General features: G+C 44.0%; 1 protein-coding gene across 2 annotated transcripts in view; it reads left to right on the plus strand.

Moving 5' to 3' along the window:
- NOTCH2 (notch 2) overlaps window positions 1-24,787 on the plus strand; it is an 81,025-nt gene that overhangs the window by 7,242 nt on the left and 48,996 nt on the right. For both annotated transcript variants that reach the window (XM_021403986.1, XM_021403987.1), the window contains exons 2-5: window positions 993-1,074; window positions 10,766-11,025; window positions 11,734-12,069; window positions 17,250-17,372. In XM_021403986.1, coding sequence (XP_021259661.1) covers window positions 993-1,074; window positions 10,766-11,025; window positions 11,734-12,069; window positions 17,250-17,372 — 801 coding nt within the window. The remainder of the gene's footprint in view (window positions 1-992; window positions 1,075-10,765; window positions 11,026-11,733; window positions 12,070-17,249; window positions 17,373-24,787) is intronic.

Here is a 24,787-nt window from a genome sequence, read left to right on the forward strand (position 1 = left end):
CCTGTTTATGTGCACCAGGGTTATTGTGAAATACCCAAAAAGACTCTGGGTGGTGGCAGCTGAAGGACAGGACTTCTGGGTGCATGGGTAAAGTTTGGGATAGGTCCCTGGTCTTCTGATTCCTAGAGCTTTGCCCACTGGTTCAGTGCTATTCAAATGGCAGGCTTTGGTCTAGATGGGCTGATTCAATCTCTGTGGTTCTGGAGTGCCCTGTGCTCCATATTTCCTGCCCATCTGCTGCCTTCAGAACATAGCCAGCTTGCTGGTTCGGGTCCTGGCCAAGAGATGAGCACTCGCAGTGTCACTTCCATCAGAACTGATGCCACTACAAGTTCCAATAAACTTGGAGGAAAACTGTTCAGTGCTGAGCTATGTAATGTTTAATGCCTTCTTTAAAACACCATGCTGAAAATGACAAGTTTGAGGTACTCAGTATTTCCTTCTCACAAATACCCAAGTCTTTGCTGTCTGGATTGCTAGAAACTTACAGCAGGGAAGCTTCTGTTGGACAGATGACAGTACTTCAATGCCACGGGTCCCTGGAGATAGTAGCAAGAAAGGAAAAACTTTAACGTATTTTGAAAGGAGGCTTAGGAGTCATTGCCTCTTGTTTTGGAGAATTTCACTGCAGAATTTTGATCAGGAAGTAGTAACTGTATGACACTAAAGCTAAAATATGCAAGTGCTGATGTGATTACACCCAGCTTGCTGAAATTATTCTGTGCTTGGCTTTGAAAATCTACCTAAAAGAAATTCTGGATACATTTAGTCACCTGATGAGCAAATCTGTGTTTTTTATTCTTCTTTCAGTCTGTCTCTCTTAATGCTGCCAAAGTTTAAATTAAACTATGTGATAGTGTCTTTGGGTTTGTTCCAGTCATATAAAATCCTCAGTTATAAGATTTTCATTCCCCACAATATGTAAATGAAGCTTTGACTTGACATGTATTGCTACCAAATTAAATGCTGTGTTTCTTTCTTTCTCCTTTCAGCTTTACAGTGTATGGATGATTCCAGGCCTTGTGTTAATGAGGGGAAGTGCATTCCTTATCAAAATGGTACAGGATATTGCAAGTAAGTTGCTTTAATTTCTAATCATTTCATTTGTTAGTGTTCTTTCATTCAGGATCATAAAAAGAGAAGAAATGTGAATTGTAAAGATTTACTTACTGGATGCATTCGGCATTGATGGTTTAGCACAGTCAGTATTTCTTGCTTGTGTGTTAGTTCTTCTGTGCTAACTTACAATGTAAGGAATCTGGAGTTCTCATCCAGACTTCTGTGTTTGGATCCCATCTGCTTGATTGCTTTCCCTTTGGGTAGGAAGAGAGACAAAACCCATCAGAGATAAACACCAGACCTTGCTTCAGGAGACCTGCAAGTTAAATCAGATCTTGCTCTCCGTCTCATAGCTGGAGTTAGCTTATAGAGCCTCAGCCCCAAATTGAATATTCTTGAGTTTTTTCAGAATTACTCTGCACTTCGAAGAGTGCCAATTCCCTTCCGTGTGCTAGAAAAGTAAGATGGGAGTCACAAACAAATAAACAAGGCCAAACAAACACCCACGCGTCTCGTGATTGATTTTGGTGGGCGTTGACACCCATCTTTAGTGGTGCCTTCACTTTGTTGATGCATGGAAAACTGATCATCAGCAAGAGCTTTGGAAGAATGAGTGGTGCCTGAAGAATGGGATCGTGTCTGTTTAAACGGTGTTCACCTTTTTTAACTGTAATATTTAGATTTTTAAAAATTAAGTTATTTTGCAAAAATATAAGTTGTCTTTGTTTGTTAGGGCTTGTTTACTACATCTACAGCAAATAGATTTATTTTCTAAACCTTTTTTACTTGACCAGTGCAAATTGTGCCATTTCCTAGCGTGCTAAATCCTTCTTTCCTTAATTCTCACATTGCTTAAGAATCAGTGAATTTTGTCATGTTGATTTAGCTTGGCTAACGCGTGACTCAGTTCTTCACCCTTTTCTATGTGTCCATCTCCCTCAGCCACACTCTTTAGTTCTTTCTGTGAATATGGTGCGTCAAACTTGATGTACTTAAATTGCACCTGTGGCACACACAAAGGGAAATCATCATCTTAGTTGGGGTTCTCAGTTTCAAACCAATGCCTGATGTGCAAGTAGGCCATAAAGAGCTGAATATGTAACTTACTATTCTTTACTGCTGTTTTTTTAAATCCAGCTCTTACTGCTTCCGAGGCCTTTCCTTTCAATTGCTTTAGATTGCTGTCAACAGAAATGAGCTGCCCTTCTGAAACAAAGTTGGAACTTTTCCTACTTTTCAACCCTATTTAAAGACTGAAGCAAGAAAGTGTGAGAAGTTAGTAGGTCTGTCTGATGAGTACCTAAGTGTGTGAGTCTGGAGCCGAAGTATGTGGGTCATGACAAAGGCAATAAACACAATTGGTATTGATGCTGGTGCTGCTTGTACCTTCCAAAGGACATTTTCTCCAACTTACATGTTCCTGTTAACTATATCCTAGACTGTTTACTCAGTTTGTTTGAGAGTTTAACTTCCTTTCAGTATCTGTAGTGCAGTCTAGGTCTTGATACGTTTATCACAGTGGTAGATTTGACCATTAAGTTTTTTTAGAAAGTGGAGCAGTAACTGCATGTATAATTCTAATGTTGCCTTCCTCCTTTTAAAGCAAAGACTTGCAGGTCTTAAGCCAATCTCTCCTTCGCATAACAGCTAAGTTCTTTTGCAGGCACCAGAGTAACTGAAAAGGCCAATATATAGAGAGGAATATGTCTGTTTTCTAGCTCTGGTTCAAGAACTTTTTTGCAGAAAGGAAAGAAAAATACAAAAAAAACCCCAAACAAACAGAACAAAAGAACCAACCCTCGGCTGTGGAGACTTTACCTTTAGCAGACTGATTCTTAGCATCCTGTTTTGGTTTTAACTTTTTGGTTGTGTTTTTTTGTTTTTTTTTGTTTTGTGTTTTTTTTGGGGGGGTTTGTTCCTGCATGATGAGGAACTCTGAATAGAGGAACTTTCTATCTGGTGTCATCAACTAAATGACTTTCTGAATTTTTGATGCCTGTGAGCGCAGTAATGGTTTGTTCAGGAAACTGAACTTATTAATAAGGCAAGTTGCTTGGCGTCTAGGTCTGCGGGATAGCTCACTGATGATCTAAATCTCCACGCCTTCCACTTTTTTTTTTTTCAAGTTTTCTGTAGTACTTCCTCTGCTGGGCAGTGAGTTATTGCAGTTGCCTTTCTTCCTCTTTCTGTACCTCCTCTCGGCACAGTTGTTTGTTCTAGTGTGTGGTCAGTCTGACCATTTAACCTTGCTGCCTGTAAGAAACAAATGAACAACTGAAGAAGAACCTGCATTGGGAGTAATCGTATGTGATGAATAAGAGATGGGTAACATGAGCGCTGATAAGCAAAACATCTAGTCCAAATACTTGGCGAAGCAGCAAGTGAGAGCTTGCTTTGTCAGATTTTAGTCGGGATTTTCTGCTCCATTAAAAGAGAGCACAATTTCTACTGAGGAACCTTTATTCTGGTGGGTCTGGCTTCTGTTATGGGAACGGCGATTGTGACCCTTGTAAGGAACTTGGAACTGGGTCTTCATCGTATGGGTCTTGCGAGTGCCCTTTAAGTAGCTCGGTTCCCCTGGTAATGCTCCAGGCCCATGGCTGTCATCTTGTGGCACTGTTTGATAGAATTACTGACCTTCTTTGACCTTGGTTTTATATTTAGAAAATTACGCATTCCTGTGTTTGCTTCTTCCAAGGGCAGAATTTTTGCTGGAGAGATCGTTCTGTACTCATTTGCTGACTGGTGTGGTGAGGACGCAGACCCTATTCCAAGGAACGTGGGCATATCTGCCGTAGAAATGGGAACGTCTTATAGCGTTATGAAGGGAACCCGTCCTTCCAAGCCTTCTGAGTCCTGCTTTGGCTAAAAGCAGTTTCAGTTGTGGTTTGGCTTGGTTTTGCACTGCCATTTATTTTATCTCAAAGCATCTCTAGACACCCTGTGGTACACTGGAGTGTTAAGCGTGAGGGAGCCTTCTTGCATACTCTTGTCTCCAGCAGAAGAATCGGGATAACATCTTGCTGCCTAACGCTAATTGTGAACATCATGGGAAAGCCCTTTCTACTCCTCTCCCTGCTGTTGGATAACTGGGAAGCAGCAGTAGGAAGAGCCTGGGGGGTAGTACTGCTATCTTGCAATAATATTTCTGCGATTGCAGGCAGAGTGAGAAGTTGTGGGTAGAGGCAGCTGTTTCAAGGACAAGCAGAGCAGAGATTTTGGCCGTGCTACCCTCTGTTCTCTTAGTGCTGGGTTCGGCTCTGCAGCAGGTGGATGTGGTAACAAACATTGCCATGGCCTGTGCTGGACGTTCAGCAGGGCCCTGCAGCAAGCAGCAGCTTAGCTGGTTTCCCCTTGTTTTGCAGCTGTGGCCTCCTCCAGCTTCCCTCCCCTGTGCCCCAGTGGCAGGGAGCAGAAGCAAGACTGTGCCAGTGAGAGAAGCAGAAGTGAGAAAGGAGGGAGTTGGGGTAGGGGTGCCCCAGGCCTGGGGGAGGAAACTGAGTCTTGCTGCTTCTCATGTTTTATAGGCTTTTAAGACTGAATTTTTGACCTTACAACTGCTGCACACTGTGTGTGTCCAGGAGGGATATCAGTAGCTCTATGCAAACTGAAGTACTGCTTGAGCACTCGTCCTTTGTTGGGCTGATGGTAAGAAGCCCGGTAGTAACTGTGGCTCATTTGCTGTGCTTAGTCAGACTTGGAGGCTGCTGAAGCAGGCTGATGCCAAAAGGGCTGTATCCCACAGCACGTCCTTTATGCCCAAAGCTGTCAAGCTCTGTGCAGCTGTGTGCTTTTGTGCCTCTTCAGTGAGCAATGTGTTTTCTGTTCGTGTGCTGAATTTCGTGTGGTACAGGCTTAGTGGGACCTCAAAGCTAAACTCAGAGGCAGCAGCGTGGCAGTACAGGGTTTCTAACCCAACTCTAGCCCCTGAAATAATTTCAGCCCCCCTACTGGGGTTTTGAACTACCTTTCCTTCCAGCTGGATCTTCTTACATCTGAGTGAGAAGTCATTTATGAGGACTTCTGGGACTGAAGACAAGATCCTAGACTAAAACTGCTTCAGGGACTGCAGCGGATATCTTCTCAGGATCAGTCTTGTGGGACTAATCCCTTCGAGGCCAGTCAATGGGGAATACCCGTAGGAGACCTCATAGCAGGACGAGGTCTGAGAGTTTTCCAGAAAGGCTAAATACACAAGTTGAGAAGACGTCCCTTTCTGAGAATGGACTGCCCTTTCCTGCTTCCTTCAGTCTCCCTTCAGCGGCTAAAGGAGACCCTAGAGACCAGGGCAGAGGAGAAAGGGGGAGAGTACGTACACTTCTCCACATCAAATCTGGGAAGAGCGGGGACTTGAGTCACTTGGTCAAAACTTTCTGTTGTGATTTACTCGTGCTGAACAAGAGCTGTCCAGAGCTCAGGTGGTCCGAAAACGCTGAACTAAATCTTGCTCGTTCAATCTTCAGCTGCTGTTCCTCCTTTGTACACATCCAAGCTGAATGCAGTACAAGTGCTTTCTGTGGGCTAGAGACAATAGTTGTGTACTTCTTTAAGCACAGAACAGAGAGGCCGTCCCATCCCATGGTTTGCATTCAAAGTATGACGCATAAACGAGAGCCTTGAGACATGGGAAGGAACGCTTACTAAGCTAACCAGAGAATCCTGTTCTCCCTCCTGAGAGGAGGTGTAGGTGTGGGAGTCAGAAGCCGGGAGCCTGAAGGAAGTCTGGTTAAAATCTGTAGCTAAATAGTTGAGACCCTTCTCACGTTAGTCATCAGACTGCATTTTTTCCCCCGCTGTTGAAGCATCTTCCAATCAGAGTGTTGGGCTGGTGGGGGTAGAAGCAAAACTACGAGGAAATTCTTCCCTTCACATTTTAAATTAAAGCCATCTGCTTCCTTCTGTGCATCTCCAGATGATATCACTGGGCCCAAATAGGAAACTCCCATGACAGTCAAACATCTGGTAGCCTGGTTAAAGCTGCCTGTGAGTGCGTTTGTAGAGGCTGAGCTGATGAATGTGAGCAGGCAGATAAAATGTGGCAGGTGAGAAGGTTTTTCCACCAGAACATATTTTCCTGGAACTTTTTCAAAGGAAAAGAGAGCTAAATATTGGGGGGTAAATTCAGTTAGTTTCATAGCAGAAGAGCCAAAAAATGCAGCCTTTGTGAATCTCCTGTTTTTACTTTACAGCATTAGTCAGACTGAATGCAGCTTTGTGGGTATGTGGATACTTCAGATTTGGATAAATACCTTCATTTTTGTTTTTACGCCTCTTGTTTAGCTCCATGAGAGCCTGTGCCGAGGCAAAGGCAGGCTGGAGCTGAAAAGGAGGAAAAAAATGGGTTGAGCTCCGACTAAAGTATTTGTGCTGGAAAGTAGCCCAGGGAGAGTAAAGGAGAAGCTTTAATTAGAAGCAGCTGCATAGCTGATGCAGCCCACAGGACATTTTCCCATTTCAAACTCTCCAGCTTTCAGAAATGATGATTTGAATTAAGCTGTATGTGAAATTTGTTCTTAAAAGATTAAATTCCTGTTCGAGTAGGTTAGAGAGCTCATGTCTCTCCAGAAAGTGCCAGAACAAACTTCATCTTCCTGTTTCTTTTTCTGAGTGTTAGATGGAAAACTGAGGAAAAACAGTGGCTCTGATTTGGCAAAGATTTGGTTTCCTGTTCTGAGCATGTCACTTGGAGCTGACGCAAGCTGCTACAGTTTGAAGCTGCACTGTAGACAAGTGGTTGGGTTGTTATGGTTTTTTTTTGTTTTCTTCCTAAAGAGATGGGATGAGAACTAAAGAGGAGTAGCAGGAAGCTGGAGTGCTGCTGAGGTCCTGAACGGCGTAGAGGACAATGGTGTCCTTTCAGAAGTCTGGTCTTCTTTTTTCAGTGTTTGCCTCTGTTTTTACGGAAACCATTTGGTGCCCAACATGCATCGGGGGCAGCACCAACACTTAGAACTGAATCACCAGTATTTGTGCCTAGAAGTGTTGTTGACAGGAGATACGGCTGAAAATCTGGACTGTAGGTTTTCTGTTCTTTAATGTTCGGGAAGGATTGCGCTGGATTGCTGGAGGGGGAAGTTGCATAACTGTGTGATTGAGCACTTAATCAGGAGAGCAAAACGGTGGGGATGAGGGCTGGGTATACCTGACTTAGCAACTTTCCACAGGGAGACGCGTTCTCTCTGGCATGTTCTGTAAGGCTTTGCCTTATCTGAAAGTGAAGTGCTTAAATTAAAAGAGCTTTTGCTGTTCCCTGCTGGAGTGCATGTTTTTCTGATTAGCCTCAGAAGATCCTGGAACAAGCCTGGTCTTAGAGCGCTCCTCTGCTTTCACCCAACCGTAGGATCATTAAGGTTGGAAAAGACCTCTAAGATCATCTAATCCAGCCATCCACATACAACAGTACTGCCCACTGAACCATGTCCCTTTGTACCAGAAAGGCTACACAAGGAGTTCTGGGCCAGCTGTGGGTGATGTCTGAGTATTGGCATGGAGCACAGGTCTCAGCCCTCCTGTCAGAGCTTAGCAGCACTGCTCTTAACCAGCATTTGGGCTCACTGCTCACCACTACCTGGGAGCAACAGTTAGGTGTACTGAGCCTGTCCCTGAATGCTGGACTGGGTGAGAGAGGAGCTTCCAGAGGTGATCTATTTGCTTATGGACAAAACATGGGATGTTCTCTAGACGTTCTATTTTGTTTTACAGCTTTTGAATAAAAAGGTGTTTCAGGGTTTATCTTTTAGGTGTGTTTTGGTCGGTTTCGTGTTTGTTGGAGCGGGTAGGAGTGTTGGAAGCCTCTTGTTTGCCTGATGAGATGTCCTAGGAGGGAGCTGTGCTTTGTTGCTTTTTCTTTCATGAGGAAAGACGAGCAGAGCCTGTCTGCTTTGGGCCCTGGTGTGCTGTCGAGCTGCCCAAACCCTCAGCCACAGTGCAACCAGGAATTCCTATACTGAAATCTTGTAAGCCTTCTGGGACGGAAGTTCAGTTTGACTTTACCCATTAATTAATCATGTCTAGATGTCCAGAATTACGATGTGGCTGTAGCCATGCGGATGGGCTCGGAGCAGAGCTGTGCAGCTGTGAATGCCGTGGGAGTTGTGCCGTCACGCAGCTTCTGGCACAGCTGTGCCTACCGGGTGCCAGATCTGTGTGATGGAGCTCCTGCACAGCCGTGCTGCAGCCCGCTGCCGCTCAGACCGATTTCTATCTGAAATTTGCGATAGCAGACCTCTAGGACAGCCGTGCTTTAGGCCTAGGATACACGGCTTGCCTCCCCTGTGATGTGGTGGCAGCTTGCGCTGCAAGCCTTCAGCTGTTACGGCGAGGACAGCACGAGGCATAGGACGGGCTGCTAATGGCATTGTCTCAGAGCTTGCAGGCTCTTTTAATCCTGCCTTGCCCTGCAAAAGCTGCTCTTTCATGTCTGTTCTTGGGTATGAAGTTGAAAGTATTACTGCATGGTGAAAGGAGCCTAATTTGGGTGTGGAGAATGGTAAATTATGATTACGCACAGCTATTATATGACTTAGCTGCTTTCGTTGTACGACTGAAGCTGGAGAATACATTTTAACATGAGAAAAAACAGTTGTGGTCATCTAGTAATGACCAGTTGCGTAACTCAGATAATAGCGTCTCTGAATAGCTGTGTTTGAACTAGCGTGTGTGCTCTTCCTGCAGCAGCCAATCCTGCTGTGCTTTTAAACAAGCACAAGTGATGGAGAAATTCCACTGCGACCTTAAATGTGTTGTTCCAGTTGTTTCTCTCTGCTGCTGAGAGACTATGCGAGGCCGTGTCTGAAAATAAAGTATTTATCCGATTTCTAATTGGGGTTTATGTAGCTTGAACTTCTGACTTCCACATCTTATTGTACGTGTATCTTTCAGACTGGGAACTGTTGTTAAACCTTAGTTTCTTTATGAGGGCTTGGAGCTTTTGATATACCATCTCCTTTCCTTTTCCCTTTGGTATGTAGACCTGAGCCTTTCATTGTGCCCAAATTTCTATCAGTCATTACTGCTGGCTTCTTTGAATTCATTCAGTTCTTCCCTCATAAAGAGGAGACGCCAAAACCAACGCAGTGGCAGTGCTCTGCAGACATCAGGTATAGCATAATCTCATTTACTGCCTGTTGGGAGCCCATGAGCAAGCCCATCTTTCCTAGGTCAGTGTCCTAGGAGAATGCTTTCCGGTGTTTTATTGGTAGACGTATGACTTCGCAGTGCTACAGCACGTTTCACATTGGAACTGGCTTGTTAAGCTGTCTGTGTTGCTTTGTCAAGAACTTGTTTTCTCTCTCACCTTCGAGTTTGATCAGCATTGATGTTTGCCTTTGTTATTCATTGATAGAAGTGTTAAATAGCAGAGGAATGAGAGCAGGCCCCAGTAGCACAGCCCCTCTGAAAACAGAGCTTCATGGCCATTCCTTGATTTAAACTGGATTTTAAGGCTTGTTATCCACCGTGCATTTTGAAATGCTTAAGGAAAAGGCTTCACTGTTACATTCTTGTCTTGGGGCTAGCTAGAGACTTCATGCATTTTGTGGAACTCTCTCTGGATGTGAATAACTCATTGATTTAATAATTGCATCTGTGTTGTCCTGGAAGAGAGCGTAGCTGATGTTCGCTTCTCAATCTCTGCAGTGAAATGCGTGTCCTCTCACATAGGCCATGTGTGGCTCAGATTGCTTAGCAGTTAAAGCGCGCAGCTGTGCGCTGTAGAAAAAGCAGCAAGCGGACGGTCACATCTTGTGTGTGTTAAGGCAGTGTTTTTCTCCAGCGTTATCGTCTTGCAGCTCTCTGCTGCCTGAAAGAAACAAATGGGAGGGGGTGGCACGGAGGTGGCGTTTGCAGGCTGGGTCCTGTATCGCTGAAAATCAAATGGAAAATTTGTGGTACAAAGGCCACTTAAAAGATGGATTACAGCTGACAAGCACAGTCGGACTGTATTGACATAAGTTTAGGTTAGAGAGAAATAACTGCAATTATTCTGTAATCGCAGATCTTTGTATAAAATATTACCCTAGTTATAGATAGTGTGTGTGTATTCTCTTTGCTGTGGGAGAGGGAGGAACGGTGACCTCGCCGTCAGGGTGCTAGCCAGGGGCGTGGGAGACCTGGCTGCAGCACTGGTGCTGCTCGCCCAGGGCAGGCTGCAGCACGTCGCGGTCCCACGTTCGCTATCAGCAGGAGGATAGCGCTGTGTTCCTGTCTCACGGGAGTGCTGAGGAGAAAGATCTGCTAAAGATCCCAAGGCCCTCAGACTCTGCTTTTGGGCAGGCTTTATAAGTATTTTGTGAGATGGCTGATACCCAGTGTTAATTCCTATTTCTGGAAATGCTGGACTTCATTCTGAAAAAGGATGCTTATTAGAATGGGGATAGGTGCAAGGAGTTGGTCGTTACTCAGCAGTTCTGTAGCACTTGGGGTTGTACTGAGGTTTTGAAGGGAAGTATGAGAAGTTGTTCTGATGTCGAATGCAACTCTGACTGTAGGCAGTACTGGCTTGTTTTGTAGTGAATCGTTTCAGAGTTTGAACTTAAGGTTTCAGTGTCTGGGTAACATTGCTCAATCCTGGCGAAAGATGTAGCAGATGAGGCCTATAACTTTAGCATCTGGGACTGTTCACAGAACTTAGGTGGTGAGAAGACTTCATTCTTGATATCTTCCCAGGACACCAAACGTGCTACAAATAATTTCTTTTCTATTGCAGGTGTCGAGAAGGCTATCTTGGAGACTACTGCCAGTACAGGAACCCCTGTGAAAGCAATACGTGTAAGAATGGGGGAACCTGTGAAACCACATCTCTGATAGGAAAGACCACCTGCAAATGTGCTCCAGGGTTCACAGGAGAGGACTGTCAATACTCTGAGTCACACATCTGCTACGTGTCCCAGCCCTGCCTGAATGGAGGAACGTGTCATCCCCACAGCCAGGAAACATATGAGTGTGTCTGTCCTCCAGGTTACACAGGTGGGATTGTGCATTTGTGCTCTCAGACCCCCTCAGTTGTGAATTCCCTAGTTCTAGAATGTTCTGGGGCAGTTGCAATGTGCTCTCAAATTTGATAGCTTCAGCACAGGAAATGAGAGGAAGTCCAAATGACTTCATGATAAAAATAAAAAAAATAAAAGAGCTAAAGGGGGTGGGGAGAGAAAGTCAAACTCCATACCCTTTGCACATAAACAGAAAGATATTTAGGTCTTGTGGGACTGTCCCCGTGGGAAAACTGACTGTAGGAGCTATTCTGAAATGGCTGTTACAGTTTTAATTCGCTATCTACCTTCTAGAGAAAACGAAGTAAATTTGGCCAGCAAAATCTTTCAGTGGGAAAATGTTATTTGGTTGCCCGAGGAGAAGCATGGAAATTCCCTCCTTTCTTTCTTGAAGGGAAAGTAGAACAAGAGAATGACTGGCAGTATGGTATGATTTCAGGCCATGGGTTATTTTTATAAATCTCGAAGTTCTGTATCTTGCTGGTAATCTGTAAGTAGGTCACAGACTTTCTCCTGTAACCAGCAAGTTGATTTTGTTTCACGTATTGTAAAATATAAAATAATTCCTATAATCATTTCACATATGTGGTTTAGATTAAGATGTATACCAGCCACTTTGGAGTTGCCTGAAGCATGACATGTGGAACTGTTTTCCATATTAAATTGTTACGTCTTCATCCTACAGGAAAGGACTGCCAGTGGATCGATGCCTGTACCTCTCAACCTTGTGCCAATGGAAGTACATGTACTGTGTCTGGACATAAGTTCTCCTGCATCTGTCAGTCTGGCTACACTGGCCAGAAGTGTGAGATAGATGTGAACGAATGTGCCACATCAGGCCTTTGTCACCATGGTGGGACCTGTATCAATTTACCTGGTTCGTTCCGATGCCAGTGCAAGCAAGGCTATACAGGGCATCGCTGCGAGAGCATGTACGTGCCGTGTTCTCCATCACCCTGTATGAATGGAGGAACTTGTCATCAAACAAGTGACTTCACCTTTGAGTGCAATTGTCTGCCAGGTAAGTGCTGCTTATTCAAAGTGCTTGGTTTTGTAGCGTTGTCACTGCATTCCTGTCTGTGTTCTTCTGAAGACTTCTCCCTGGGAGTATGTGTAACTCTTGTAATGTAAAGTTGAGGGGAGAAATCTCAGGTGGGAAGCTAGGCTAGGATCTTAACTTTGAGTGTCAGTATTTTACAGTGTGAAAAGAAGAGGAATAATGGGTGGGTGAGTGATGGGGCTGGTTGAATCACAGCCAGAAAACTGGAGATTTCTTAGGAACTGAATTGGAGACAGAGAATTAAGTAAGTGAAAACTGACGCGTGTTCAAGGTTGGAGTATGTCCCGATCAGATTCTGGTAACGTAATCCTCCCCCTCCCCCCCCAGAGACATGGTTTGTGTCAGACAGGGTTAACTTGGGTTCTTGAATGAAGATGAATATTTGTCTTTGTTTCTCTGTCCCTATGCCTAAAGCACATTAGTTTCCATTTCTTTTCTTTTCTCCTCCAGTACTTCCAAATCAGACAGGGTGTTATTTCCAACTCACTGTAACCTTTTTGTCCTGTAATCCTTTCTGATAAATCATTTTATGTGTTTTCTGATGCTGTTAGCAGCTCTGAGTTCATCCGCAGCAGGGATAGTGTGCTTACTCAGTACTGTGGGCTGTATTGATGCTGTGTGTCCAGCTCAGGTAACACCTGCTTAGCACCCTGGCAGTCTCATCCCCACCTACTTATCATACTATTCTTTGCATATCATTTTTTTGGGGTGGTTTTTTTTTTTAGGTTGGTATTTTTTACTGCGTAATTCAGTCCCTGGGAAACTTACTGTTTGGAAATGCCTTTGACTAGACTTCCACTTAAGTGTATTGCAGTCTGGCACACGAACAGTTAGTGTGTGGTAATCTAGAAAACTAAACCCTCCTCCCTTCAGCATTTTTCTGTTGTTATTTATGTGAAAGATGTCGCTGCTGTAGATGCTGAACTCACTGCGTTCTCATGAGGATTAGCTGGAGTCCTGAGATTGTGTTGAAGGAGTATTTAGAACTGAAGTTGCGAAGAGTACTTTTTGGAGACCTTTTCCTTGAAATGTTGAAAGTTCAGAATTTTCTTAGATCTATTTAGCCAGTGTGAGAAATGTAAGATCTCGTGCAGAAACATCTTGGGAGGGGGGAAGAGGAGAGGAAGGTGAAGTCTGTGGGGCCTGATGCTGTGATGCTGATAAGGCAGCCTGCTTTTGGCACTCTCTTGCAGAGACGCACGTCTGGGTAGGAGCACCTTTTCCCCAGACAAGTGTGTGGGCTGGTTCAAGGATGCTCAGAAAATAAAAATGAGATTGCTATAGTAACAGTTGCACGCCCACGCTGCCCACAGAGGTTTGGGGTTAGTATTTGCCTTTTTGGACTTGTAACACAACTTGTATAGAGGGGGTGGGCTGATGCTGCTTGAGAGCCTTCACTTCAGTGTTTCCTGTATTTGTTTAAGTTGGCTATGTTGTTTTGCTGATTTCATTTTTAAAACAAATCATTTGAAAAACAGGAGGGGAAAAAAAAGAGAGAGAGGGGCTGAAGGGGCCACGCTGCTTATGTTAAACTGTAGGATAAAAGCAAGGCTCCCAGCCACTTCCTTCCCCTTACGGTGCCGTATCCACTGCCACACCTCTGGAGTGCTGGACGCGGTGGCCTGTCACGCTCAGGGAAGATGTGAACAAGTCCTGCTCGTCTGGAAGACAGCGCCAAGATCGTGGGCTAGGAATTCCTCTTTAGACTCCCTCTCTGAATTGGAGCAGTGCCCGTAATAATGTGACTATAAAAGGAATTGCTCTAGCCCTTCTTTCTGGGCTGAAGATGTTACCATAGCTCAGCGTTACTGGTGCAGCAGCAGGGAGCAGTTCCATCTGGAGCTGCTGGAATGGTTTTTGAAGTGATTTTTGTGCTCTTGCGGCCTTTGAAACTGTTTTGAAGAAACTGAATTTGCCTGAATGGCCATTTAAGCATAATGAAATTACTCCTGGACTGGCACTGAAATCAATTTGTGTTTCCCCGATAAGATTTCTGCTTTGCTTCTGAATGAATTTCATTTTGTGTAAATACAGGTATTTGAAGATGAGAGGCTGGAAACAGGGAGAAAAGCTACAACCTGGAGTTACACTGTCTCAGCAGCTTTTTTTTATACAATGTTGCGAGTGCTGTGTATGTACAGTGTAGCCAAGCTGAAGTGATGCTTTTCAATTCTCGGGTTCCCATTTGGGTGGTGAGTTTACGCAGATGGTCCATGAGGCAATTGGTGAAGTCGTGTACTAGAAAAAGTCAGCTTTTGTGGCAAGCTGATGAGGTGCTGTCAGTGTTATATCTGTATGAAAGGTAACTTCTTAATTTCTCTCCGTGTAGTCTAATTGTTTTCCTCTGGCTTCAGTGATCTTTTAGATAAAGACAGGAGTGTGGACAAGTAGGGAGGTTAGGTCAATCATAACAGTCATGGTAAAAAGTACTCCTGTGAAAGAGGCTTAACCTGAGGCACTAGCAACTCCTCTCAATGTAAGAATGAGCTCGTAGTTATAAATATTGGACAAAAAAGGAGTTCATTTGGCAACTAACCTTCACTGGAATGTTAAACAAGTCAATAGAGGAAGTTCTTAGCTGGGAAAGTGATTATTCATTGTTATCCATCAAAATAATTAGCCATTAACTAAGATAAGGACCCTAGGGAATTCCAAGGGCTTGTTCAGGAAGCTATCTGTCAGGCCAGAACAGGCTGTTTACGAGAGCTGGAACACTTCCTGGGAAGAGGAAGTAACCTCACGCCGTGCCATGGTGGAGCATCAAACTGCCCCGTGCAGCGAGGGCGGTGTCCAGCCCGAGCCTCATTGGTGCAGCAGGAAATCCAGCTTCCAGCTTGGACTAAAGATATGCTTTGAATCTTCGGAGAGAGCTGGATATGGTGCTGCGGGATGGGCTGGAGATTGCCACTGACGTAGGAGTAGACTTATCTACTCGTATCCCTCTGTGTACTAGAGGAGCAAGGACACGCTGTTAAGAGTGGGAACGCTTCTCCCCTGGAGGTTCTCATTCTGCAGTTGGCTGTGCTTGGAGACGTAGAACAAAAGTCAGGTTGTGGGTTGCAGGCTGCTCCTGTGCAGGCAGAAAGCAAAGGGCAGCGTGTGAATCCCAGCACAGGAGGAAGCAGGAAGCAGCATCAGGTGTCCAAATACATCAAAACCAAAACTCTTGGGCTTTCTGGAAAAAAACTCAGATGATGTAACTGCAAAATCAGGGGTCCTGGGACCCAGCTTGGGAAAAGTTTGTGTCTCAGCATCTTAGTGCTTGTCGTGCTCCAGTGTAGGTGCTTTGTGACTCTAAAGGGCTGATTTTAAGAATGAAAGCTAAATTTCCCTAGGGCAGCTTTATTTACAAATTAGATGGATCACAGTATTGCTGTGCGTGTGTTGAGCTTGAAACAGACATAAGAATTGCCTTTACAACTTTTTGGATGTTCTGAAAGTAAGCCAAAGTCGATCCTCCGGAGTAAGAAAAATTTGAAAGGAATTTGTGACTTGAGATGTTATGCTGTAATATTGTACAAAATCCTAGGGCTGCTGTATCTTTGTCGGTGGTACAGTGAGATGGTTTTAAATAAATGCCTGATGTCAGGAACTTGTTTACTACACAGTAGAAAGCAGGACTGGTCTTCGCATCCTCCAAGCTGAGGAGATAGGAGCTTAAGCCTTTCTGCCTTGTGGTTCTGCCCATATATCCGTACTAATCATGCTGTTGGCATGAGTGCAATCTGTGCTCAGTGGAATAATTCTCCTCAGTCACGAACGCGAGCTGATAGGACAGTCCTGTTTTAAGACGGAGCCTTTTGTCATTTATAGTAGCTTTATATAGTTTTAAATAGAATGATTTGTTATTAGTTGTATTCCTTGGTAATCCTTCCTTAACAGCTTTTGCCAGGAAAACACTGCTGTGAGGATACAGATTCAGACTAAGCATCTGTTTTTTTTTTTTCTTCTCTTTAACTTTCCCTACTGTGATGAAATCTGCAGAATCTTTGGGTGAAGGTGAGAAGGCATTTGAGAGAGGGTAATGCTGCTGGTACCTTTATGTTGAGTCTGCTCTTCCTTGCTGCTAGGTGACAGTCCCTTTGATATGGTTTAGCAACAATGCTCCTCTCCACTTCTGACACTTCCCTGCTTTACTGGGGAAGCACAGGAGGTGGGAGTGGGCACGAATTGCCTCAAGTCACTTGGGAGCTGCCATCAACTGGAGAAGCTACTTCAGAGCTTTACGGCCTCAGGCTCATCTACCACATAGCAGGGTCTGTGGAGGATCAGATGTTGCTTCGAGGGCTTGTGTAACTTGATGCAGATGTTACAGAACTTTCTGGAACAGGGCATCAAAAGTAGAGGGGGGTTAAAGCGTAGTTTTGGATGAGAGGGCTGTGTCAAGTTAATACTACATTCCAAAGCAGTGAAGAGGCAAAGCTGATGTTTTAAATTAATGCATGTGTTCTGGAACCGCTTACTTCATCCACACTAGCATGCATCCACTTGTGCTTTGATAAATAGCTATCTCAACTAGCAGAAGTGGCAGGTTTGTTTAATGAAGCATGAGGTAAAGCAGCGGGTGAAATTGAGGGGAAGATGAATTACTGACAGCTGCCTTACTTAAAGGGAAAAGAAAATCCAGCATGGTAGAGAAAAGGGTATTCTGCAAGCGTGACTACGTTCATGAGGTGCTTTGATTTTCAGCATCTGGTTTCTTCTGCTTTTGAGTCAGGGCTTAATTTATCAGCATTGATTGGGCTGTGGCTAATTTGTTGGACTGATTTTTTTTTTTTTTTTCCCTGATGCTGAAGAGGGCCAAATCAGGAAGCTCATCTTCATAGCAAATGTGATCTACCTTGGCTTAGCCGTAGCATAAAACAATCCTGAGGTATTCACGAAGTGAACGCTAGGTACTTTTTCCACTGTGGGAAGAACTTGCCTGGAATGGTGCTCTGTGTAATCTGACCTGCACGCTATCAGCAGAGGCATTCAGCAAAGTCTCTGGTCAGCTCGCTATGTCCTGGTTAACAGGACAAGTCTTTAAGGGAGGGGGGGGGGAAGTAGGATTGGTGGAGGAAGCTGCAAAAAAAGATGAATTTTCTTTCAAGAGAGACTGGAAAGCCCATTTCAGTCTGCTTTGTTTCTGCTTTGAACAGGTTTCGAGGGGAGCATCTGTGAGAAGAATGTTGATGACTGCCCAAATCACAATTGCCAAAATGGGGGTATATGCGTGGACGGCGTGAACACCTACAATTGCCGCTGCCCACCACAGTGGACAGGTAAGTACAATAGGAAACATTCCTGTGTGATAGGGACACACTTTGCAGGAATGAAATGTGGAACTTCTGGCCTCCGCCCAGCATGCAATGCAAGTTTCAAAAGGCTGAATGGAGCTCACATCTGTACTTGTTCTGCAGTCTGAGGCACAGATGTCAGTGAAGCCTTTAGAGCAAGATTGTTTGCATCAAAGCTACCACATTACAAGACGTTTCCCACTGCCCTATTCAGCATTACAGGCTTATGTGCACATGATTTTTACAGAGGTGGTGTGATTCTTGAGGCACCATGCAGCGCGACTGAGTTGTGCTTCTGCTTGTATGGATTAGTTTGTAAGAGGGTGTGTATTTTACAGAAGTATAAACCATGGCTTTGCTATTTCAAGTCTGTTCATTAGTGATTTCTTGATGCATTTTGAGGTGTTTTTAATGTGAGATAATGAAAGTCACGTAGATAATAGCACTGCTAAAGAGCTGAAGCAGTCTGGAAGAAAACATGGGTGGGAGAAGGGAGGGAAGAGAATCTGATGCGTGGGAAGGTTGTGTTTTTGTTACTGCTATTTGTGTGCTCTGGCTAATTTTTATCTGGAGTTCTTTGACAAGCAAAGCTACTTTTGCTTCCTAAGTGAGTCTGCTTTACTCTGAGTGTGTCTGTAGTGGGGGGAAAATGTGTATTTCAAGAAACCATTATGCGTGAGGTAAGGAAGTAGCTTACAGGAAATTCAGTGTCATCTTTAGTCACAAAATGTCCCCATACCTCAAAAATAAACAAACACCTCCGGTTTTGTGGGTTTTTCCTTTTTTCTTTCTTTTAAATCATGCTAGTCATTCTTAGCTGGCATGCTTTCGGTTGGGTAGAACTCTTCACTTCTTTCAAAGTCATAGGAAATGGAACAACCCTAGAACTGGCAAACTGAGTCCATATCACAATGTGCATTTTTCCTTTTATTAAATAAATTGGGATATTTGTTAATTCAGTCTAAGCCTGAATGAGCTCTTCCAGTTTTGAAGAACTTTGAGCATGTTCTTCTCTGTATCTAGAAAATACTGTGTTTGATACCAGAACATCTGTAGTGATTGGTAGTTCAGACAAACGTAGCATGAAGAGCTTGACTACTAGAGACTGAAGGGTTTCATTTTTAGTTGTTTTTTTTCCTCGGAAAGTATCGCTCTCATTAAAAACTGGTTGCCATTGACTGCCAAGGAGGCCCGGTAGTTACGAATCCTCATTAACTTTAAAATGAATTATTCTTAAGTGAAGTTAAAATGACATAAGGGAGAGAAGTGCACCACTACTTGCGTAGCTCTTTGAAATGTGGTGTGAACAGCAGAAAGTGGGTCCTTCTCTTAATGAGCAAGTACCTGTTCTCGTATGCTGCTTCTCTGTCTGAATGTTGGTAAGGCTTTCCTGCAAATGAAAATGTGAAGAGTTTGGGTGCAGAGCCAGAAACCATTCAGCAACTCCTAAAGTCTTGCTCCATGCCACAGAAATTATAAACTTTGTTGTGGCTTCCAACATGTCAATAGTAGACTAATCTCCAGATTACTCCTGAAGCATGGTGGAAGGAGATAATGGATTATGAATGTGTGTAGTGTGAGTTTAAAGTCTACCTGGGGTTCCTTTGATTTGTAAAAGTGCCATAAACTTAGGTTGGCTTACAGGATTTGGGTGGGTGGCTGCTGTCAACCAGGGATAACTTCTGCACCTGGAGGAGGCCATGGTGGTAAAGGGCTGTGATTCTGTTGGGTTTTGTGGTAGATTCTTTCTCTGATTAACCACTGAAGCTCTTTTCAATGCAGTTGATGGTTCTCCCTCTGAACCTTTTCTGGTCTCACGACTAACATTAGGACAAATTGTTTGTCTTGTGGCCAAGTCTTATGCCATCGTACTTTTGTCTGTGCAATCTATCCAGAGAATTGTATGTGCATAAAGGATGCTTCTCTCCTGTGAAACTCTGGAAGGAGAAACTCACCAAGCTTTATATTCCCATGGCTTTCTAAAACAATTTAATTGAATCTTTTTTTTCTGAGAATTTCCTTTGTTTATGCTGAAGTTAAGGTTATCAGCGCAGCAACGGTTTTAGATAATGGCTTCTCAAGGCCATTGACTTCCTAGACTTCAAGAATCAGGTCAGTTGAAAACTAAAACTGGTCTCACGGTTGAGGAAACAGTGGTTTAGCTGCTTGAACTATGAACATTAGAGTCTCTGGGGAGTTATCTTGTCTAAAATGAACAGCACCAGTTTTGGTGTTTGAACTAAAACATGAGTATCTTCAGAAGTAGCTATGCATGTTCATGTCGTCACGTCTGAAATATGTAGGGCAGTAGCGCTGTGCCCTTGTCCACAGGATGCCGTAGCGATAGCCATTCCTCTGCAATGTTACTGCTGGTCTGAGTGTTTACGGAGGGCTGTATTTGGGGCTTTCTATATGTCACTTTCCATAAAGGCCTGTGCACTGAAAAGCTCTTGGCTCACTGGCCTTTAAGAATTCATTTATAACATTCATCAGTTTCCTTTTGCTCAGTAAACGTGTGGGCACGTGATGATGTCCCGTGACACCTCAGAGGCATAAGCCTTAAAAGTTTTCTTTGAACTGACTTCAATCCCTTTCTTGCATCTTCATGAATGACCAAGAAGGTGCAGGATAGCAGCATGCATCCAGCTTGGAGATGAGAAAGGTAGGCAGAGGACTACTGGAGTAGATTTGGAGAGAGGTAACTTTCCCAAGGTTAATCTGCAGCTGGTTCTGATAGCAGTAAGCTACAATAAAAATGAGTTACTCAGCAATAAGGAAATGTAGTATAAGTGCTGGTCCATCTTTTGCACGAACACGGTTTATAACATTGTAAATCATCTTTAAGGCCAGTGAAGAGGGTAGAGCTGAACAAACAACTCTTAAGGTGTCTGTCCTAATGAATGCTTACAGTGCAGCAGCAGAAATCAAAAGCCTCCAGTGAGACCTTGAGTTTACAGACAGTGGTGTGCCATTTAAAAATAAATTACAAAAAGAAGGCCCAGACCCCTGTATTTGTAAGTAAGCATCAGCCAAAAGCAGAAGGATGTTCAACTTTAAGCGCTTTCATTGTGTAGATGTGCTGCCTTTGTAGTTCTGCTGTCTCTTGTTGCTGATGCTTACTTGTCAAGTAATCTTGCAAAAGTTTAAGTTGCTTTATTTGCAGTTTTAGTGTTCATTTCATCCTTGTGCTGTGGATGAAGATCTGGCATGTTAATGCTTCATGGCATTGAGAAACCTGTCTCATTCCTTGCTAGAAAAATCAAGCTATACTCCATGGATGAAGAACAATTTTGCGTAAAGCGGTATTGAAACATCCTTTATTGAAACAGAATCTGTTACAATTCCTTTTGGTAACCATCTGCCTCTCGTGGTTCTCTAACAGGTGGTAGGCTGGACTACATAAGCATGCATTTTTTGAATGTTTCCTCTGTTTGGTACTGGAATCCAGCTTTTGAGAGACTGTTTGCTTTGCGTCTAATTTCCTACGCCTCTGACAGAGCTCACTGCTCCTCCTTTGTTGCAGTGTGTGCCTTCTCCTTCTCATTTGCTGTTTTTTCCGGAAAGATAAAATCTTGCCTTTCAAAGACGCAAGGAATTCCTGCTGTCACTGATGTTTTTGTCACCTTCAAAGTTCTCATATTTCATATGATTTAATGACTGTCAACCTCCTAAATCTGTAATTGGCAGCATGATCCTGGACTTGCTTTGCTGGAGCTGCCCAAGATCTTTTCCGTTGTTGAACGTTAGCTGATTTTGTGTGTGTGTGTTTATTTTTTAAGGATGACTTTATCTTGTCCCAGTCTTAATTTTTTTGTCAGGACCAATTTTTATTGTGTCCTCTCAAGACACTGTTGCAGATTTCTTGGAAATAGATAAAGATACTTTTGTAAAGGATAAAATCTGTTCTTCTCTACCTCGCAGGCCAGAGAACTGGGTGCGCTTTGAGTGTGATTTGATTCAAAATTAGCCCCAGATTCTGGCTAATGTATTTGGCATGTAAAGACTGTGCTTGATGCTGCAGTTCTGCAGCAGTTAAACCACTCGGAGGGCTCCCTGCTGCCCGAGGAGGAATGTCCCTCTCCCTGCTCTGAGCCACCCTTCCCCTTGCTCTGAGCCAGCTCTGGTATTTGTTGGTGTGTCCCTTTGACTCACTAATCTAGGAAAAAATCTCAGCTGGCTCATGACTTCTTGTTTGGGATCAGGAATTAAAATTCGCTGAGAGGTCCCGTGAGTGTGCTGATACAGAGAAAGTGGTGGTAGTCACACTGTAAAACCGTGTGAAGGTGAGGGTGCCCTTCTAAGGAGGCAGTGAAAGCAGGGTTATAGGGGCTGCTCAGTTATTCCAGACCACAACTCAGATAAAGAAACAAGTCTGTCTTATAAATGCACCTGTTAACTGTGTTGATCTAACCTATGCAGCTCTGTGTCAAGAAGGCTTTGGGTACTGAAATGAGTAACACTTGTAGTAAGTGCTGTTGTTTGTCTTGGCCAAGAAGGGCTCCTGCTCAGCGTGCAGTGCTCTGGAGGATCAGTGTGAACCCATGTTAGGCCCAGGTTGCCTTTCAGGAGCGGAGTGCAGTGGAGGTTGGTTTGCATCCTCCATCAAGTGAAATCTTTGGCTCCGTTTCCTCCCACAGTGTCACGCTGGGAGCTGTGGGATGAGCTGTGGGGCGGGGGACGTGCCATGCCCACACTCAGGCGCTTTGGGAAGACCTGCGTTGCCCTGCTGCAGTTACGAGCTTGGCCTGTTCTCCCCCTTTCATTTCCCTCCTGCTGGCTGGGAGAGTGAGGCTCCCATGGCAGTTGTGTTTGTTTAGGCTTAGGCTTTGCCCGAAAAGGGGCTCCAGCAAACTGTGTATTTTAAAATCTAGGAGACCTTTGTCTCAAGGAAAGCACAGTGTGCTAACAGCTGACTCCACCAAATAACGCCCACTTTGGAAGCTGGCTTAAGAAGCAAATGTTTGTCTTGAGCAGAAAAGCTCTTCAGGCAGCAGAGCAGTGCTTTTTAATTAAAATAGCTGTTAGCTTGGTCATATGCTCTTAAACGCTAGCACAAGGGTTACTTTTTCTGCGGGGCTTTAGGCAGGAATTTTCAAAGAGGAGGAGTTAAGGATTCAGTTCCTATTTAATTAGAGTAATATTTGCTCTCTACCTTCGTTTTCTTTGAAAATGCCGGCCTTAAACTCAGGGCAGGCGTGACTTTTCTTTGCTAAGAAGGGAGGATAAACATCAAAAAGCTAATGTTTAACATTTTTAGCTAAGATTGTATGCTCTGGTATTTTCTTTCTAAGACTTTGCTGAACACCACTTTCCCCAGCTTCTGTATTAGGATGTGCATGGTAACAAGCCATGCTTAGTGTTAAAAAATAAAATAGAAATACTGCCTTGCTAGAGTACTTAGAGGCTTGAAAATGTGTGGAACCAACTCTGATACTAGATGACGCGGATCATAAATCTTGAACACAGCAGCCTCCTAGATGATGGAGTGTACAATGCTGCTACCTTCTGGAAAGCGCTGATTGATTCTTACCTGCTGGGGAGCGCTCCCAGGGTTGTTCCCCCCTCTGGTTCTGGCTGATGGGCAGACGTGCAGTGTGCACATCACTCCCTTTGTGCAGCAATGGCAGACTTTCTGGTGCCTCTCCAAACTTGTATTAAAAAGCACTGTGGCTCTTTGGGTACTAACTGAGAGCTGTCTGCGCCAAAGTTGGCGAGTTGGCCGGTAATTTGCTGTCATTGTAGTAGGATCTCCAAGAGGCAGCCCTCTGAGAGGGGCCAAGAGGGATTATGATTCTTTTTCTTCCCTTCATGTTTGAATTGGCAAATACAAAGGGAGAAGGGAGCCTGTGGCCAGCTCCAGAGCTGGCAGCTCGAAGTTTGGGAGTGCAAATGATTGGAAGCATCAGATACGATGTTGGTTATTGTTCTCGTGGTGCCTTATTCCAGCGTAGCGTGCAGCAGATTGATGTTGCAGGGCTTACAAATTACAGCACTAGTACTCTACTCAGTATGAATTCTGGAACACCTACACAACCTCCAGTTTGTTGCCTGCTGTTTTCTGTTTCTCCACAGCAGGCCTTGATGGGGAGGTAGCAGCAATAAAACACTTCAGGTGTTAACGGCTGAATTGATCCAATGACAGAATGTCGGCATCCAATTTAAACCATGCTGCTGCCTCTTCCATTGCACCTTTGGTGACTTTCCAGGCTGGGAAATGCAGATGCTCTTTGCGATCAAATGTGCCAAATCTCTTGTGGAGTTGTACTGAGCTTTCAGTACATCTTATGTGTGTTTGGCTCTGAAACAAATAGACCACCGTGAGTCCAGTGGGTGGATGTGTGCCTGAGAGTAGGCTGATAGCTCACACTTGTGCTACTCACAGCTGCCTTGTTCCTGGCAGTCCCTGCCCTTTCCATCATGCTTGGAAGAGATGATTTATCTTTGGCTAATTAATAGAGATGTGTTGCTGAGATAGCTTAAGAATAGGAAGCTTTTATTGTCAGTATAGCTCCAGCTGTTACATTTTGCCTTGCAGAAATTTCTCTGTGGTAGGGATTTCCCGGCTTACTGGCTCTTCCAGAGGAGCTTAAGAGAAGAGCAGAATGGAGAGCAGCTTGGTGATATCTATTTCCTTTTGATTTTTTTTATTCTACTGCTGTGCCCAATCATTTCACCAGCCACTGCCATATGAAACCTGTCCATCATCAGTGCTCTAGTGATTTTTCTCGGCTTTTGTTCTGTTCATTTGTATCACTGGCCCTGAGTAGCACTGTCAGAAAGGCCTTCCCCACCCTGTAGTCCGTGGAGCAATTTAGAGCAGTGCTTGGTGGATCAGGGTGTGGGTATGTCTCTTAAAGCCCAGAGTTTTGTATTTGGAGGCTGTAAAATCCCTCTTAAAAGCCCATTAGTTCTGCTACATGCCTCCGAGTGCAGTTATGAAATTAAACTGTTGTTCCCATTGTATTAGCCTAAAATAAACACAGACTTTTGCTCACTACGGTTGCAGAGATTCATCTTCACTTGTTCAAATTCTGTATTTACTGCTTAAAGTATTTGGTATCCTGGATAGCATTTGCCTTTGCTCAAGATGAAATAGATCTATTTAAAAACCAAACCAAAACAAAAACAAAACCCACGAACAGAACAAACAAATTAAAAAACAAACACGAAAAGAAAACATCATCTGAAGTTTGGGAATGGTTGTTACCGCTTTGCTGCTCTGTAGTTGTGTGTTTCAAAGGGAATTAAGGTGCTGTAATATGCTCAGCATGGAGCACTTTTTTCATGTCTGTGATGCCTCTCAATTCTGAAGTCTTTTACAAGGGAAAAAGTATTTGGCTTCAGCTCTTTATTCAGGGAAAGCCATGTCAGCAGCTAAGCAGTGAAGACCGTTACTAGAC

Source organism: Numida meleagris, chromosome 7 (genome assembly GCF_002078875.1).
Source record: "Numida meleagris isolate 19003 breed g44 Domestic line chromosome 7, NumMel1.0, whole genome shotgun sequence".
NCBI classification, from domain to species: domain Eukaryota; kingdom Metazoa; phylum Chordata; class Aves; order Galliformes; family Numididae; genus Numida; species Numida meleagris.